The sequence below is a fragment of the Eleutherodactylus coqui genome, chromosome 2, assembly GCF_035609145.1.
Source record: "Eleutherodactylus coqui strain aEleCoq1 chromosome 2, aEleCoq1.hap1, whole genome shotgun sequence".
NCBI lineage: Eukaryota > Metazoa > Chordata > Amphibia > Anura > Eleutherodactylidae > Eleutherodactylus > Eleutherodactylus coqui.
Window position 1 is genome coordinate 213,347,457 of NC_089838.1, and position 19,101 is coordinate 213,366,557.

The 19,101-nt window shown below is 44.7% G+C and overlaps 1 protein-coding gene across 1 annotated transcript in view; it reads right to left on the reverse strand.

The window, feature by feature from the left end:
• The window catches only part of MAN2C1 (mannosidase alpha class 2C member 1), a 48,763-nt gene extending 35,488 nt beyond the window's left edge, over window positions 1-13,275 (reverse strand). Inside the window, exons 1-7 of the mRNA XM_066592459.1 lie at window positions 13,137-13,275; window positions 9,470-9,595; window positions 8,263-8,386; window positions 7,252-7,322; window positions 6,232-6,409; window positions 2,469-2,658; window positions 1,686-1,792 (exon numbers count right to left, since the gene is read on the reverse strand). Of these exons, the coding sequence (XP_066448556.1) occupies window positions 1,686-1,792; window positions 2,469-2,658; window positions 6,232-6,409; window positions 7,252-7,322; window positions 8,263-8,386; window positions 9,470-9,595; window positions 13,137-13,249 (909 nt within the window). The 5' untranslated portion in view covers window positions 13,250-13,275. The remainder of the gene's footprint in view (window positions 1-1,685; window positions 1,793-2,468; window positions 2,659-6,231; window positions 6,410-7,251; window positions 7,323-8,262; window positions 8,387-9,469; window positions 9,596-13,136) is intronic.
• Window positions 13,276-19,101: the final 5,826 nt, after the last annotated feature.

The window sequence follows — 19,101 nt, forward strand, 5'->3', positions numbered from 1 at the left end:
TGGGTGGAGGATGAACACCTGGGACCCCCACTAATGTGCTGGGGTCCACTGTTTGAATGGAACAGTAGCCGAGCATGGATCTCTCTGCTGGAGATAGCAGAGCGCTGTACTCATGTATCTGTGGTACAACAGGAGTTTGAATGAACAGGTGATACGTTACAATTCAGGCTATACTCCCTTACATACACAAAGTGTACAATTTATACAATTGCAGCATGGACAAATAATTTTGTTAAAGTTCACAGCTCTGTATAAACAAGTGAATCGTTAAAAAGGTGACATAAAAGAATGCACCGCAGATGACCGGGGATAATGAGGCCAAGTATTAAAATGTAGACAAAACACCATGAAAGTTATTGGCATGTGAATGCATAAAGGTGATTTGAGCTAGATGATGAGCACTGTTCAACAAGATCTTTCGCTTATTTAAATGCATTTTGCACAGCATGCACGTTCATCACTGCTGGCAGCTCATCTCCCTATCACACAAGATGATCTGCTGCTGACAATGATTTTTTCAGGGGTACAAAAGATCTGATCAGCTGACAAATAAGGGTTTGCACTTCGCTGCCCTGTTAAGGCCGCCAGCACACACACAGGATTTGCATTGTAAAATCTGCGGTCGGCATTCGCACCGCGGATCCGCAGCAAATACCATTTGTTACATGCTATGTAAAAGCGCTTTTACCTGCACTCGCAAAGTGGAATTGCAGTTTCCACAAATGTAGCATGCTCTATTTCCGTGCGGGTTCCGCACAGACGGCTTCTATTGAAGTCAATGGAAGCTGTGCGACCTGCGGCCCTTCCACAATTGACATTGCGGAAAGGTTGTGGATTCCGTGTCATCGCCAAGCGACGGTGTGGGGGAAAAAAATCTGTACTGCACATATCCAACGGTAAGCCGTCCGAACCTTATGTTGTACAGAAAATACAGGTACGCCGAGATGCCGGCTGGGCACAGGGTCAGATTCCCTTGTGGGCTCCCGCATGTGGAAACCAACCCGTTTGTGTGCAGGCGGCCTAACATGGGGCAAAGTTTGGATTAACAGCTTTAAGCTAAAGGTTTTACAATACCCTCCAATAAAAAGTGATTTGTGATCTTTTTAAATTCTATTTATTTCCTTCAGTCTCACTCCAAGTTTTACTATCAACATGTCTCCTAAACGTGGCATACACCAAACATGACATTTCTCAAAGGTGAGGATTTCCGTTTTATCCCTCCCATATGAAGAAGTAGTGTCATTAGTAATACAGGTTGTCTATTATACAGCTAAAGGAAACCTCTGACCTGCCTAACACCCATAGACTTGTACAGGAGAGCGCACACAGAAAGCTGAGGAGTCAGACTTCACAGGAACAAGCAAGCAGGAGAGTAGAAAATAATGCAGCACATGGCTCCCCATCACCTGCCATAGCAGCATCATAAGGTAGTTTACGGGGCCTTAGGCAGGTGACAAGTTCTCTTAAAAAGGGTTATTCCTATGACCACTGGGGATATAGCTGGGATATGCCATCACCTACTGGTTATGTGGTCCATGTTGCAGTACCCTAAACCTCGGGTGTCCAGAGGGCCACTGTGTAGGGACCTTAGTTCCTTCATTATGTTACAGCATAACCTAGTGATGTGGAAATAATGTGGTCAGCATTTTTTTATGTATTTTAGATTAAAATTCCGACAAATGTACCTGAGAACATGTAAAAGTGAAATCAGGATTTGTCGTCATCAGTTGTACAGCAGTAACCCAACTGCGGGCACACTTTCTTATAGTTTCTTCATATGGCCACAACCAAGCTGGAATAAGATGGGAAAATCCATGTTATGCTACCCATATAGAAACACACATAGAAAATAGTTGGTAGAAACCACAACTGCTGGAGGTTTGTTCCAGGCATCTACTACTCTTTTAGTAAAAGAATATTTCCTGACATTGCTTCCGATCTTCCCCACAGCTAATCTCAGATTGTGCCCTCTTGCTCTTGGGTTTAGCTTCCTAATAAAATCACATCCTTCCGGTACCTCATTTATTCCTTTACCATATTTAAATGTTTCAATCAGGTGTCATTTCCCCTCTTTCCTCCAGGCTATACAAAGTAAGTTCCTAGATCTACTGTAGGTATTATATACAGCTCATAAATGAACGACTGCCGATTTACACGGGCTGATCGGCGTTCAGTTTTCTGCCTGCATGAACTGAAACAACAAAGGAGAAGCAAACGAATTCTCATTAGTCGATCAGTCGGGGCATTTACACTGAATGATAATCGCTCCCATTCCCGCTGGATGCAGGAATCTGAAGGATTTATCGCATGTGTAGAAGGGCGCTTAACAAAAGGAATCAATAAGATGAATTCCGTAAATGTAATCCACTTGTGGATTTTTAGAAACATAGCTCCTTACCTAATGCTAAAATGAAGACAATTATTTAGAGGGATGCATGAATGGTACCAGGGTATAATGGAAGAATTACCTGTATCTATGTGGCAGTGCCCCATTGCATGGAGCGTGTGCTGGCTGTCACCGTTCTTTTGGCTAAAGAATTCGGAAGACAACTTTCGGACAACAGCAAATGTGCCGGGGTCGTTAACATCACACAAATTAACCATTTGATTAGCCACATAGAGAGCCTGGAAGCTTCTTTGGTTATCTTCACCAAGCAACTACAAGAAGTAATACAGAACAAAAGTATTACATGTTGCAAAATGTGATGTCAGTGAAAGTAAGGATGAAACACTGTAGATCTTCTGTCATTTAAAAAAAAAAATCAGACAATTTGTGATATAAATACTAGGTAAAAATATTCTACTCTAAAATGTGAAAGGAAAAGTGGTCGCTGAAGATAAAGAAAAAAAAAGCTATTATTTATGCATAGAATTAACCCCTTAACGACTGCCCATGTGTCAAAAGACAGCACTGCATTAGAAGCCCAGCACAACAGCTGGACACTTGCTCTAATATCGAGGACCAGAGAACTTTGGATCTCCGTTGTCTTACCCTTTACAAGCCGCTCAAAATCACGGTAAAATGCAGCAATATCGAAAGTAGCATTTTGTGAACGCGTGTCTGAGAGTGGCCTAAAGAAGACTTTAGCAAAACAAAATAAAAAGAACATAAATATAGCTAAACCACATAAGGGAGAAAAAAAACAAACAAAAAAAAATTCTTGCACCTGCAAGAGGCTCCACATCTAAGCTCATTTGGACATGGTCAGGAGGGCCCCAGAGGTCAGGATCTCTTTACATTAGTGATATGGCTTTAGTCACCATTATCAGAACTCACCGACTTAAAAATAGTCTTTATAACAACAAAATGAACAGTCCCAGTTTTACTGAAGGAATTGCAAACAGATTCTAACCAGTTCGTAGATGTATAGCATGGGGCAGGAAACTAAATAGAAATGGGACCTACCTAGGCGCCAGACCGGGGGGACTTTTAGGCAACTATAAAAAAAATTCTTTATTCCAATGATTAAAAACAGAAGCAGGGTAATGCGATTCACCACCGAGTCTGGCGGCTTCCTCAGACCAGAGCAGCACATTACGGAGCACACTCTTATACACAGCCAGTAGGTAATGTTGGGAGCGGGTCAGAGAACATCGCACCAAAACTGCAGGGTTTTCTTTAATAGGCTAAATATGTTCCTTACACATTCTGAACAAATTACAAATCTCTCTGCTTTCATCTCTGGGTTTTTAATTTAATAAAAATAAAAGCAGGGATTTGTTTCCATTAGCTTCTATGGGGCTGCATTCTTGAATTGTGTCAACAGGTGTCACTATTTCACAAGATTCCACACAAATACTTTGTTACAGCCTCAATCATTAGGGGGATGTTTTCAATTAACCCCGTTGCTTGCATTTATTATGTCTCGGTCATCTGGAATTCAGTGATTAATGGACTTTTCTGTGTGACAGTTCATAGCGCCTTAGTATTTATTGAAAAAAAAGTAAATGTGTTTGCCGCTGTTCTGCACATGCTGATATTTTTTTGCCATGATTAAATTTATTAATCGTTAAATCTGTGGATAGATTTGTAATTCTGAACACCCATCATTTTTCATTGATATCAAAGTTTGTGTAATAAAAACGTAGGCTAAACATAGAAATTATTCATAAGAGAAGGACAATGTAGTAGATAATGCATATGGATTGTCAGTATGTTACCAGCGAGCTTCCTGGTGCAATTATTATAAAATTATATGTATATATCAGATGAAGGAAAGGGGTATTCAAGTAGAACACTCGCACTAATGACTGATTGCTGCTAGTAATTGTTGGCTCTATTTGTTATTATATTAGGCAATGCTCAGAGGTATTTCATAATTCAAGGCTACCTCTCAAAAAGGTTGTTATAGCTCTATGCGGAAAAGGAGAAACAATTCTAAGTGATCAATTCTGACCATAAGGGCTTATTCAGACAACCGTATATCAGCTGCGTTTTCATGCCGAGCCGATATGCGGTGTCCTTGTCTGCGGGGAGGGGGGGAGGGATGGAAGAGCCAGGAGCAGGAACTGAGCTCCCGCCCCCTGCTACTATTTGCAATAGGAGGGGGTGGGATGGGGGTGGAGCTAAGTCTTGGAGCTTAGCTCCACCCCTGTCCTGCCCCTCGTATTGCAAATAGTGACAAGGGGCGGGAGCTCAGTTCCTGCTCCTGGCTCTTCCATCCTCCCCCCACTGCAAACAATGACACCGTATATCAGCTCGGCGTGAAAATCCAGCCGACATACAGTCATCTGAATAAGCCCTAAATTATAGGATCAGTAAAATTTGAGATGATGCTGACCAGATTTTTCTGATCTTTATAGAATTCATAAAGGTCACAAAAACATTCAGTCACTATCATCGCTATTGATCATATACCTAGCAAATGTAACAACCAATTTGAGGCCTTACACAAAAGAGAAACCTACTGGATTTATTGCATTCAAACACTGCAACCTGATGGGTTCAACAAAATGACACTGATATCTTAGAAACAGTATCTTGTCCATAAGATTAACCTATAATAATACCTATGACAAATATATACATTAATGGCTTTAAATTATTTCACTGATCCTATAGTAATTTTATAGTCAGAAGATACTATAGAAATTCGTTTAGTAGTTAATAAAGATGAGCGAACGTGTTCGGCTCCGCCCCTTTTTGCCCGAACACCGAACTTTGCGAGCAATTCCGTGCTCGGGCGAAAAAAGTTCGGGGGTCGCCGTGGCAGCGCGGGGGGGTGCGGCGGGGAGTGGGGGGGAGAGGGAGAGAGAGAGGGCTCCCCCCTGTTCCCCGCTGCTGCCGCCCGCGCCGCCGCGCCTCTCCCCGCCCCCCGAAGCTTTACGCGCGGACACTAAAGTCCTCGGCAAAGCCGGTGTCCGGGTGCGTAAGTGTTCGTTAAGAACACGTTCGCTCATCTCTAGTAGTTAATTTAAAAAATCCCTCAATGATTGTGCCTGTAACAAAGTATCCAAGTGGAGAATCTTATAAAAGAGTGACACCTGTTGACACTATTTGAGAATGCAGCCTCATAGAAGCTAATGAAAGCAAAGATTGCAAATTCCTGCTTTATATTTTTATAGATGGATGCAGAGAGATTTGTAATTTGCTCAGAATGCACAAGGAACATATTTTGCATATTAAAATAAATGCTGCAGTTTCGGTGGTATGTTCTCTGACCCACTCCCAACATTACCTACTGGCTGTGTATAAGAGTATGTGCTCTGTAGTGTATTGCTCTGGTCTGAGGAAGCCGCCAGTCTCGGTGGTGAAACGCATTACCCTGCTTCTGTTTTTAATCATTGGAATAAAGAATTTTTCATACTTACCTTGGATTTCCCCTGATGTGGCGCCTAGGAAGGACCCATTTCTATTTAGCATCTGGAGAACAAGGCAGCCACCAGCATAATGGCTTATTGAATGTTGCGTGATACCACCAGCAGATCAGGTGAGCAGCAGTCACTATTCAATTACCCTTTTAATACAACGGAGATATACATGAGACGCTCGTCTTCCCCTTTTCATTAATGGGACAGGAAGAGCAGTCAGCAAATCTCTGACAGAACACAACACTGGTTGAAACTTAAGACTCTGTCCAACCCACAAAACACTATTTTAAGATGTTGGATGTTGCGTTTACAGGAAGGCAACATGTCTTTAAGTGCTCCCCACTGCTAAAAAAAAGCTCAGAAAAAAAGAGATGTACTACCTAGATTTAGATTGATTTGTGACTTTAAAAAGCGTCTTACCCTGGCCATATCATACAAAATCTCAAGATCCAGAAGAAGCTCTTGTACAGCACGGTTAAAAATGGCAAGCTCAGCTCTTTGTAGGGTAAATGTTTTTTTGGGATCAACGGGAGCAATCATACCTCCTTGGCCAGCTCCAAAAAGACCATTACAAGCCATCTCAATGTACAGGGTCATGCTGAAATACAAAGGGAAATGACAAAACAATGTGTAGAGAAAGTTAGTTCATGTAACATCTGAAATGAAGCACAATAAGATTTTAGTAACTTGACAGAAAAGAATGACTCCGATTTAGATTTACATCTGTTTTTATTGTATACATACATCTTTTATAAAAGGACTAGTACTTATTAGGAAATTATAGTACCAGTGTTTTTGGTGGCACAATGCACCACACAGCTCTGCTACATGCATGTCTCACACAAAGCACTGCTACATACATTGTTCATCCCATACAACAGGGATCAGAGGCAGTACAGCACTGGAGATGAAGGACCTGTGATGATGTCACCATCATGCTCCGCCCCTAATCACATGTCAGTGATGTCATCAAAGGTCCTGCATCCTTGTGCAGATTACAGGTAGACTACAAACCCCCTGCGGCCTCAGTTGCTATGGAATACTAACGAACACCTAGCCGGACAGCAGCTGTGTGCGTACAGAACCTGTGATGAAATCACAGTCATGTGATTCAGGGGGGCGCACGAAACTCCCTCACTGGCGATGAAGGACCTTTGATGACATCACCGTTATCTGATTAGGCGCAGAGCATGCAAGTCACTCACAAACCCATTCACTCATGCACGGACGAACAGGTCGTCGTTAATAGTTTGATTGACTGATACAACATAAAATATAGTACAGCACTGGATGACTCAGGATTCAATCTGACATCAAATCCAGCGGTGAAGTGACCACTAGCGCTGTATATGTACATTGTATACCCACTGGGTGATACAGTGAAATGACCCATAGCTACAAAGTCATCACTTGCAGCCACATTCTTTGAATGAATCTTACCTTCTTGGATCCTCTGCTTTCATATGGCGAGATAAAATAAAGCTGGTCTTCTCGCCCTCCTTTGTCAAACCCTGAAGACAGAACAATTCACTGTTATCAAGTAAAATAGCATTGGACTGTCCACGAACGTATATTATAATACATGGTGTCTATTCATTCACAGTGCAGAAATGTACCAAACAAAATAAAGAGGACAGCTATACAGTAAAATCTCCCATCCCAGAGCCCGCTTGGTATTTACAATGTCCACTAACTTTCCACTTCCCCGCTATGATGAACTGTGGTAACATATGAATGAATGCCTGAGAGCTACTGTAGAAACTGGAGTACCTAGCAATGTATCTCTGTGTCATATGTCCCATAACATGGTGCATGTATGCCAACACAAACTGACCTGATTTTTCAACACGTCACCTTTTTTTTTTTATGCTCAAAAGAGATAGATGTAGGTAGGTTTCATGAATAAATAGCATTAGCTAAGCAAGAACAGGCCAGCGCTATGTTGGCTGATTCACACATAAGATAACATTTTGCGCACTGTATTTTGCGCGGCTGGGTTCCCATATACATAGCCATCTGATTTTCCCTCTATAATTTTGTATTGAAACACCAGAGGGAATCTAATGCCAGGACTGATCCCATAGTCTTCTGTGGGACACTTCAGGGCATCTGCAGCATCATCTTTAATGCTGTATGCCTCCCTGAGCTGGACCGCAAAAACGCTGCATGCAGCATTATTCTGTAAGACTATGAATGCCAGACCAGTGCAAAAAGTACCAAAATGACATCAGTTGTGTCCAGTTCCAGTGTGAAAACGCTAGCCGGGCATAACTGATATATGGGGACCCAGCCCAAGTGTCAGACATAAAAGTATCACAGGTGTCGGTCCAGAGACAACAAGCCCCCAGATTACTACTTTGTAATCTGCAGATCTATTAATGCGGAATTCCATTACATTTTTATATATCTACAGACTTCAGGCCAGGCTACAACTCTACAACCGTTTCCCACCTGCACTGGCATGTCATCCTTCCACACCAATCCCTCGCCATCGCTCTCCCATAAGAGGTGAACTTCCTGTCCTGACCATTCCTTGGGGATAGTGATCTGGACTTTAAACCAGCACGTCCACCACCTTAAAGACAAGAAAACACATGGTAAATTGATTGCACAGTGATATATTTTTTTTCTTTTTTACTTGCAATACATACATTTGTAGGCCACCTTGATTTTAACATTAATGTGTCAAACTAGTACAGATGCCCCTGCTCTCACGTGACAATTGTGTCTTCATAAATCCCCTAATACAAGGATCCCTCAAGTTAAAATGGCCTCAGGATGAATCCCCATTCACTGCCAGGTGTGAACGTGCAGCAATCAGTGATAATTTGCCTGTCACTGATCCCATGCTGGCTTCTAGCTGCTGGTGCAGTAGCGGCATTCTTGCATCTTCCCACTTGTAGTGCTAAATCTATGAAGCAACAGATGGCTATGGGCTGAACCAATGGTTCCTGTACCAGTTGTAACACATGACCCTGATGGTGTGGTAGACATTAAATGTTTTTGCAAAATCCAAATAATCAGACAGAAAAATCCCCATATGTAAATCTTTCAGCAAGTGCTTAAAAATGCGCAGTACCACCAAGAATCATTTTCCTAATGTAGCCAAGCAAAAATGTTCTAGTCAGTGGAAAAAGCATCAAGTTACTTGGAGCGTACTATCTGAAATGATGCATCTTACAACGAGCGACAGTTTCTACGAGTGATTAGTTGTCTTTGGATGACAACAGATCCCGAATCTAAAATAACACTACACGAGCTTTGAGCATCACATTCATGGCAGCACACAAGAAAACTGCAAGAAAAACATATAAGACGTGTCAAACCTTCTATCCAGATTGGGTGCCACCTCCGATACACATCTAGAGGCATAAGCTCCTCCTCAAGCATTTACAAGTATACTTTCTTGCAACTTTTTCCATAGAGATGAAGACATAAGTTTACAATGCTCATAATATATTCATTTAGCGGTTTACTATAATGCAGGGAAAGTTGATTTAATGATGATGCAGAAGTAAATCAGGAAAAAGAGCCAAGGGTGTGAATATTTTTTTATAGGTAATGGATATCAACTTTAAAGGAAAAGTCGGCACATTATAGACATGGTCTTAGGATAATAAACCCAGAAAACCTTTGACCACAGTTTTATTACACTTACGTAGGGCCAAAGGTTTGTCCTACATGAGCCGTCTGAAAGTCCCTTTTCACAGCGTCGGCGTATGAAATCCTCTTCTCTGATAGAAAGTAGGAGAGCGAATCCACCGGACACGTTGCCCCATATAGTCTGTAAAACACATGCAATTAAACTCCATTGTAATTTGGCATTATATATACATATATTCCCCACATGTATCACATCAGTCCTTCTTCATACTGGTGTAAATGAAGCCACCTACAGTATAGCTGGGCGCACAGACACGGCAATCCCCCCAACGGGCTGTGGGCTAGTGTGGAGTACATGCACCAACGCACAGCATGTGTCTGAGCAAGTGCGGATGGTGCTGTTAACGGCACGTTACAAGCATATAGAATATTGTACACCTTTGGATAGGCTCTTTATCGGTCACACGAGGAGGGATGCTTTGTTAATATTTATAAGGCTAGAAAGCTTCCAGCGTTTTCTACCCTAAAAATATAAAAAGTTCTGAAAGTTGGAGCTCAGCATCTGACAATAATCTGTCGCTCACCACCCAACACACCACGCTGTCAGGTGCTATAGGGCAGCAGTTAGTGTACACCAATATTGTAGAAGGCGCTATCCCATCTGGACCCCCCTTCCTCTATAATCCAAGTAATGGCCTGTTCAGATCCTGTTACTGGCTCCATCTAGGGGTTCCATATAAAATCCTGAAAACAGCACCCCTAGAGGCAACCTATCGCCTATTTAAGTACAACACCTATTTTGGCAGAACCGGCCCATCTATGTACTATATTTCTTGAGTATGGGCGAACAAACTTTCTCCGGTGATAACAGCTGGTTAGCTGGGTTGCAGAAGCCAGACTGCTGGGAGGACAGCATTTTATGAAGAGGTTGTCTTAATGTCTTCACCAACAAAGATGGCCACACCAGCTTCAGTATTCGAAGACACTACATGCTGCTTTGACTGGCCAGTACCGCTCACAAGGGCAGTGCCAAGCAATAACAGCAGGTGTGGTGTCCTAGACCAATGACGCATACTAGTGCACATCAGGGAGTCAGAGAAGGCAACTTTGTTTGTCCAAGCCCGTTATGGGCAATCAGACCCATCAGTCTCTATGGAGCTGACAGATTGCATTTGAAAAGCTCAGAACCCAAAGAGAAAGCCAAATGCAGGGGGGTGGGGGGTGGGGACGGGGGGGGGGGTCTCTTTTTATAGTGAAGCACGTGGGAATCTTCATAGAGTATACATGATTGATTGTAGTGATGAAGTTGTCTTAGACCCCATTCAGACGGGTGTATATTTGGGCCATGTACCGTTCGTGCATTCCATGGACAGCACACAAGCCCACTGTAGCCAATTAGGCTATGCACATGAACGCTCTTTCACATGGAAATCGCTTCAGGTCCCATTTTGCCAGGACAAGAATAAGATATACAATGTGCAGTCCCATGAGTTGTGAAGAGTTTTGTGGGCACAACTCACATACAGACATCCAAATACGGGCTAAAGCCCCATTCAGACGGTGGTATCAGGTTGGTAATTTGCATCAGTGTTTGGAAGCGAACACCAGGAATTAGTCTAAAATATGGAAGAGAGGCAAATCTGTCCATCACAGTTTTCTCTGTAGGTTCCACTCCTGACTTCCAGATACAGATAGTCCCCGACTTGCGAACATTCGAGTTACGAATTTCGCAAGATACGAACTATCTGTCCTGCACAGTATGATGTAATGCTATGGCATTACATCATGCTGTGCAGGGACCGGGCAGGCTTCTATCAAGCCTGATAGAGGCCTGTCTGGTCAGATCGCGGTTGCTAGGCAGCCGAGCGCCTTCTGAAAGGCCCTAGGGCTGTCTATGCAGAGCGTCTATCAAGCCTGATGGAAGCCTGTCCGGTCAGATCGCATGAAGATGCAGAACGTTGCCTCCAGGTGGGTGCTACGAATGTTGACCGAAGCTCACAAGGCAGCCGCGTGGCGATGCGTCAGGTGATCTTGGCACATGGCGATGGCAGGAATGGCGCCTTCAGTCCTCCAACTCTCACTGTGGATAACCGTTGCTCTCCACTGTCGCACGTTTTCCGGTTGTGCCGCTCTTGCATCAGCGATTTTAGTAGACAAAACAGACCCCTAAAGAAGCGCTTGCTGTGGTTGCACAATCATGGCGTCAACATTGTGAAGAACCTGTATGCCAAGATGGAGATTATATTCAGAAGAGACGTTACTATCAGCTTTCTGAGGGAAGTAGTTTTTATTTTTTATTTTTTTAGGAAAAAAATTAGGAGACCCTAAAACACGTGTGTCAGACACAAAGCCTGCGGGCCGAATCCGGTGGCAGCAGTGCAGTCAGACCGCTGACTTCTTCCCCCTGGCATCTGTGACCGCTGACCTGCACGCAGCACAGACACAGAAGGGAGAGGTCGGAGGTCACAGACTGCACTACTGCCGCCGGATCGAACCTGCAGGAGTGGCGAGTGGAATGCCTGTAGGGATGTAGCCTGGCCCAAGGCCAATAGGGGGCTCACTATTACAGGGGTCACTTATTACTAGTGGAGACAATATATGGGTCACTATTGGGGGGCATTCACACGGGCGTAAGCACGATTTGCACAAATATGTGCAACCTGGGTTTTTCAGCTGCTCTGGCGTGTTTTTGTGTATCGAAATGCATTGCATATTTATGAGCGCAGACGGACCCAGTGACACGGTGCCCAAATATATATTAAATATTCAGGTTTCCTCCGTATCCGCAGCTGTTCATTCGCTGCAATAGCCTGTTGCGGTACGTAATATGCCCTAAAAGAGGTCTTTTCATGTATTTTTCCACATGATCGTACATTGCGTGAAAATAAATGCTCATGTGAACGAGCCCACTGAAATCAACACGTTATTCCCTGCGTGTGACATGTCCATTAATACACCCGTGTGATACGCCCTTACTATACAGTCTGAGGCTGGGTGAACACCGGGACGAAGGGCCGCACGGTTTCCACGCAGACTTTCTGCACAGAATTTCCACCTGCAATCTTAGGCCTGAGACTAAGCAGCAAAGTGGAGGAGACTTGCAAAAAAATCTTTGACACGCTGCGGCCAGGCCGTGCTGAAACAGACATGCCAAGCAAAATTCAAAGCTGCGGCATGTCAATTGTATCGCCGTTTCCGTTGCAGGCTCTCCTCTATGGGGAGGTAGAGCCGCAGCGGAATAAGCTGCCCTCAGAACCTGCGCCAAATGTGTTAGGACTTCAATGGTGGAAACCTCACAAATTTCTTTGTGGTTCTGCAGTGAACGTTCCATGAGACTTCCGCCCTGTGTGAACCCAGCCTAACAATTACAATGGGCCATCTGAAGGCAGCTACAAGGCTGATGTGGCCCTCGGTGACAGCGGGCCCCCTGCCTTAACTTGCCTCACATTGACCATGTGGTCACCAACTATGGCGCGTACAACAGTCAGGCTATCAGGCCGTTGTCACCCTGGGGACTAAGCAGGACATGAGCGGCTTCCCTCCTGTATGTGACTAATAGGGGGTCTGTCCGCCAGCCCCCATGGTGTCCCCCTACACTGAGCTCCTAGCACGATGGAAGCTGCTCGGCATTACAGCAGTTCTAGGAGCCCCTGATGATATCATTATCTGCCTCCTGACATCAGCCAGCTACACGGGAGGACCAGGGGCACAGCGCCGCTCACCGGCCCCACAGGTTGCAGTCAGTGAAGTACAGCTCGGAGATAAACTTCTCCACCCGCTCCAGGGTCGTCCTTCTGTTCTTCAGCACCAGCTTGCGGGACGGCGGCTCCTCCATGTCTCCGCTCTGCAGAGCTCACTGTGTACACCGGAAGCGGAAGTGCCGCTGGGCTGATGCCGGCATCATATATCTATATTCCGCAACACCTCTGCTCGATTCACAACCCGATTGGTTGTTTGTGGTGGCTGATTCATAGTGATTGGTTGTTTATGTTGGCTGATTCACAGTGATTGGTTCTTTTGGTTGTCTGATTCACAGTGATCGGTTATTTGGGTTGTCTGATTCACAGTGATTGGTTGGGTTGTCTGATTCACAGTGATTGGTTGTTTGTGTTGGCTGATTCACAGTGATTGGTTGTTTTGGTTGTCTGATTCACAGTAATTGGTTATTTGGGTTGTCTGATTCACAGTGATTGGTTGTTTGGGTTGTCTGATTCACAGTGATTGGTTGCGGTAGTGAGGAGGCGCCGAGTGTTTTCATGGTTACCGGCGTGTGAGGAGCAGCAGGTCCCTGTAACATAACTAGTCACAATATGCGACCTGTTGTCCCTAGCAACCACTGCAGGCTAGAGACAGAAGGAACAGCGCCACCCGTCTGCTGGAGGTGTCATGCAGGACCCGTACGGTTACCTGCAGCCCTGAGACCTCCTCTACCTCCTGCCCAATGCCAGTTAGATGGTAGCAGATGGCAGTGAGCGGGCAGAGGCCATGTGTGTGCAGCACTAAGAATGTTGCTAAGAACATAAAGACGTGTGTTTGATCTGATCGATCCTAAGGATACTGCTGCAGGAAATTATTTTTTTAATGATTTTTATTAAGTTTTGAAGTTTAAAAAGAGAGAGAAGGGAGGTGGGCGTACATATGACAAGCTGAGAAAGACAATGGGTGCAGTGATACACATGTTCTAAAGCATAGGATACAAATTGTATGTAACTGTGAAGTTAGTCTGTAACCGTGTCTATTAACCCTTTCCAATCCACTGTCTGACCTCTGAAGACATTATGATTTAAGGCTGTACAGCTCCGATGTTGGAAGACGTCCGTCGGGGTTCTCTTACTGTATATTGCCAGCCTCTCTGCTGTCAGAGCCTATCCAACCTGTCACCTCATGCAGTACTGGCTTTAGCCAGCATATAGCGCTGTTGTATAACAGCAGAAAAAGAGTAAGCCCCCTAAGAAAACCAGAATACAAATTGGATTGGAAAGGGTTAAATCAAGTTTATCAAATATAACAATTGAATACAGAACAGCAACAAAAAAGTAACCTCCCTGTACTGTTATTGTATGTAATCACAGTAGGGAGCCCTTGGGCCTAATGTCCATGGCCCGCACAGATTCTGAGTTCGAAATCCCGCAGTCATGGACATAAAGAAGACAGTTTCTCACCTCTTTGGATCCAGTGCGGGTCTCCTCTGTGCCGGCCGGATCTTCTTTCTTCAGCAAGGCGCAAGCACAGTGCGGTTTGTGTTTTTAAATCTCCTGCTTTCCCGCAGTTCGTCCACAGTGACAGCTGCAGGCGGGCCGCAGATCAGATGGCTTCCATTGACTTAAATGGAAACCATCCCTGTGGGATCTGCAGGGAAATGGAGCATGCTGCTATTTCTTCTTGCGCATGCGATCCACATAACAGCAGAAAAAAAAATCACATCCGCATGCTTTTAGCTGCTTTGCAAATGCTAATGCATCCCTATGGGCGGGCTTAATTTGTGGATCTGCCACGCGGGTTACACAAATCAAATCCATCTGTGGACATTGAGCCTTAGGGATGTGGGAAAAGTTAATTAAACCGAGTAGTGGAATGTGTGCAAGACATGGGTTCCATTTTAAAATTAAAGAGATAGAGTTTTCCCACGTGAATTGCGCGCAATTTTTCATATAAGCAGTTGTTTGATACTATAGAAAGAATATCTTCTATGGTAGAAATCTTTTTACTATTCCAGTTTAACTGCTTTGTGTGCAGGGGTGAGGCGGGACGCATGTAGAATATGGCCAATGATAGTTCTAGATTCCAATGGGAAGTTATCAATTCCCAACAGTAGAAGGGTAAGGCCTGGGTTCATTTTGTTATGAGAGGGGAGATAGAACACGGAACTCACAAGGTAGAGATGAATGGACAGCTCCGAAAAAATGTGGAAGAGAGTCCTCTGAGACCACAATGGTGAGGTATTGGTGAAGATATGTGAGAGTCTGTCGGGAGTGTGGTACCATCTTACTAATAGTTTGAAGTGGGATGCACATGCAGATTTTACAGCCCCTTTTAAGGTTGGTATTTGGCATGATAGGTCTGACTCCCATTTTAAGAATGGTTTAGTTTTGTTCATATGCAATGAAAAATGCTGCAGATTCTAAATCTGATTTTAAATATCTATTACATAAGGCTCATTTCGGAGACCTGTCAGTGCTCCCCCTCCTCCCCTCGCTAACAATATTCCACCTCGGCCGTAGACAGGGGGCCTAATGCAAGTTTACTAATACTGTCTAATAATTAGACAGTACAAACACTAGACAGTCTTAACAATGTACCAGATTTATCTCAGCGACTATGGATTATAAATCTGGTGCATCTTTTAAGGCTCATTCACACAACCTTGATTTCAGTGCGTATTCCGTGCGCAATGCACGGCTGGTGACACAGGGTGAATAGAGTTAGGCCTCCCTCACACAGGGCGTTTTATACAGCGTTTAGCGCTGCCTTTTCAGCCCAGCACTAAACGCTGTACAACACTCCCATTCATTTCAATGGGGCTGCTCACACAGGGCTGAAAACGCAGCCCCTTCCAACGCTGCGCTTTGACAGCGATGCATGTTCTATTTTGGGGCGGTTTCAGCCCTGCGTCGCCCATTGAAATGAATGGGCAGCGGTTTTAGCACTGCTGAAAACGCGGCAACACTTGGTGCCGCATTTTTGGCAGCGTTAACCGCTCGCCGATTTTCGGGGTGAGGGCTTGCAATAGAAGCCCTCCCCCGAAAATCTGCCCCAGCTAGGTAGACAGAAAAAAAGAAAGTTAATATTCACCTAGCCGCTGCAGTCCGGGTCGCGGCCGCTGGTCTCTGCCGCTGATCCGGGCTTCTCCAACACTCCCAAGTCTATTGCTGGAGGGCAGGTTTGAGAACCCCGCCTCCGGCTATAGAGTGCTGTGATTGGTTATCGGCACGCTCGATGCCCAATCACAGCCCTTCATTGACTGTTTCAGCCAATCAGCGCCGGCAAGCCCTGATTGGCTGAGACAGTCAATGAAGGGCTGTGATTGGGCATCGAGCCAGCACCGATAACCAATCACAGCACTCTATTGCCGGAGGCCGGGTTCTCAAACCTGGCCTCCGTCAATAGACTTGGGAGTGCCGAGGAAGCCCGGATCAGCGGCAGAGACCAGCGGCCGCGACCTGGACTGCAGCGGCTAGGTGAGTATTACTTTATAAAGTATGCCAGCACTGCTGAAACGGGGTGGAATCTGCAGTAACGCAGCGTTGAAAAACGCTGCGTTTCTGCAAACGCCCTGTGTGAGGGAGACCTTAGTGAAAGTACACAGACTTTCATTGATCCATTCACATTAGTATGTAGTAGCTTCATGTACATACGCACGAGAAAAAGATCGCAGCATGCTCTATTTCTCCACGTATCACGCAGCGCAAGCCCTATTCTTTTTTTATGGGCAGCATATGCACCGTAGTCGATACACAATACATTTCGTATGGGCGGCGATTCATACAAAAAAAAGGACAGTCACACTGCGCATGACCGCATGCGTAATATACGCTGTCATGCGCAGTGCACTCGCTCCCATACATGGCCTCTGCTGACACACAGACCGGTAAAACACTGCAGGACCCTCACAGCGGTTTACACATACGGGCGTGTGAATGAGCCCTTAGACGGTCTACTCTAATTTTATATCACCTATTCGTTGGCTTAGCTTACACAAGGTTTTGCGCCAAAATGTTGTTGCAAAGTCACATACCCTTTCCGTGAAATCATGATCCTTTCTCTGAAGCCATTGCCTTTTTATGTGAAGTTACTGTAATGGGTATGGATTGTAGTTACATCTGGAAAACGCTGTTCAAGGTGGCTCAATGCTTCTGCCCTATAAGTGGCTACCATTGCTATAAAGTGCATATAAAGTTACTAGCCCGGGTACCCGATACAGAACGCGTGCAATACAAGATGATATCAGAACGTACGCATTAATACGTGAAAGCAGATTAATGCTAGGTTCATGTATTAACTTAAGATAGACAAATTCAATGATTTCTCAAACTTGAGAGTCTCTCTCAGTCTGAAGAATGTTGGGCATGCTTCGCCAGTTTCTACAATTCAAGTGGCCACTTGTCGAGCGAGTTGATTCTCGAGTCGGGCGTTAGTTTGCTCTGGCGCTGTAGCTACTCGAGCGGCTGCTTCTTTAAGTGCGGCTGTTGTCCTTCTGCCCGAAGAGGTCCTTCGCTGCTTGGCATCTTAAATCTAAAATACAAAATCTGTTTGTGTCGCCTACAAATCCCCAGTTCTGGTTCGATTCGGAATTTTTTGTTGCCAATAGCAACCAATCATAGCTCAGCTCTCATTTGTTATTCTGCTGAGGTAAAATGAAAGCTGCGCCGTGATTGGTTGCTATAGGCAACAGCCTTTAATCCTCTTAGTGCGGTGGTAAAATGAAAGCTGTGCTGTGATTGGTTGCTTTGGGCAACAGTATTTAATCCTTAGTGTTGAGGTAAAACAAAAGCTGCTCTGTGATGGGTTGCTATGGGCACCAAAAACAGTTTTTTACGGTTTGTTGATTTCCTGTTAGACTTTGCTGTTTTGATAAATGAGGGCCAGTGTTCATAAATTTGCTCCATGTACTCCTCTCTGGGGACAGATCATTTTTCCAAACAGTTTTCCACACAGAAACCAGAAAAGGACAAAATGGGCAAATGATTGGTGGCTCCACCGGGGTTAGTCTGGGGCTAAAAAGGAGTCCTGAAATACAAATTTTCTACGCTCAGTCTGACTCTTCTAGCGGGAATTACTTGTTAGAAATCACCAAGAACACTAAATAGAGTACATAGAATCCGTTGGTGAAGCAAATTTGGGGTTGCTGCATTAAAATTCAAGCAAAGGCAAAAAAACCAAAAACGCGAATAAGGTTGCCAAGTAGGGATGAGCGAGTATACTCACTAAGGCACTACTCGCTCGAGTAATGTGCTTTAGCTGAGTATCTCCCTGCTCGTCCCTGAAGATTCAGGGGCCGGCGCGGGGCGGGGAGCTGCGGGGGGAGAGCGGGGAGATCTCTCTCTTTCCCCCGCTCCCCGCCGCGACTCACCTGTCAGCTGCAGCGGCTCACGAATCTTCAGGGACGAGCAGGGAGATACTCGGCTAAAGCACATTACTCGAGCGAGTAGTGCCTTACCGAGTATACTCGCTCTTCCCTATTGCCAAGACAACAAAATTTCAGATTTTTTTTTTAGCCTATAGCCTTCTCCGGGTCGAGATTATACTGTGTGCCAAATTCCATTGACAAATATATAGAAGACGTGGTGCTGTTACAGATTTTGTATCCGTACCTACAAACTTCCAGCTACACAGTCTTTTAGTGTTCATCATTCGCAGCTCTATGTAAAGAGTGTTCGCGTAGTCCGCTACGCACAATAAAAGTGTAGAGGCTTATAGAAAATCAGTCCCGCCTTCTATTGAGAAACTACATATAAAAGTTGGACCTAAACTTCTTCTAACTCCAGGACAAATATTCAGTTGGTTTATTGTTGGGACCCCCCCCCCATCCTCGTAGTCCGTGCATGTGACCAGCCAGTAACATCCGACTACAACCCCGGCTACATAACCCTGTACGAATTATATATAAGATGTCCTAACCATCTATGTAAGAGAAATCTACTTACATACTGACTAAGATATATTTTCCTGACAGTAGGTGTACACAAA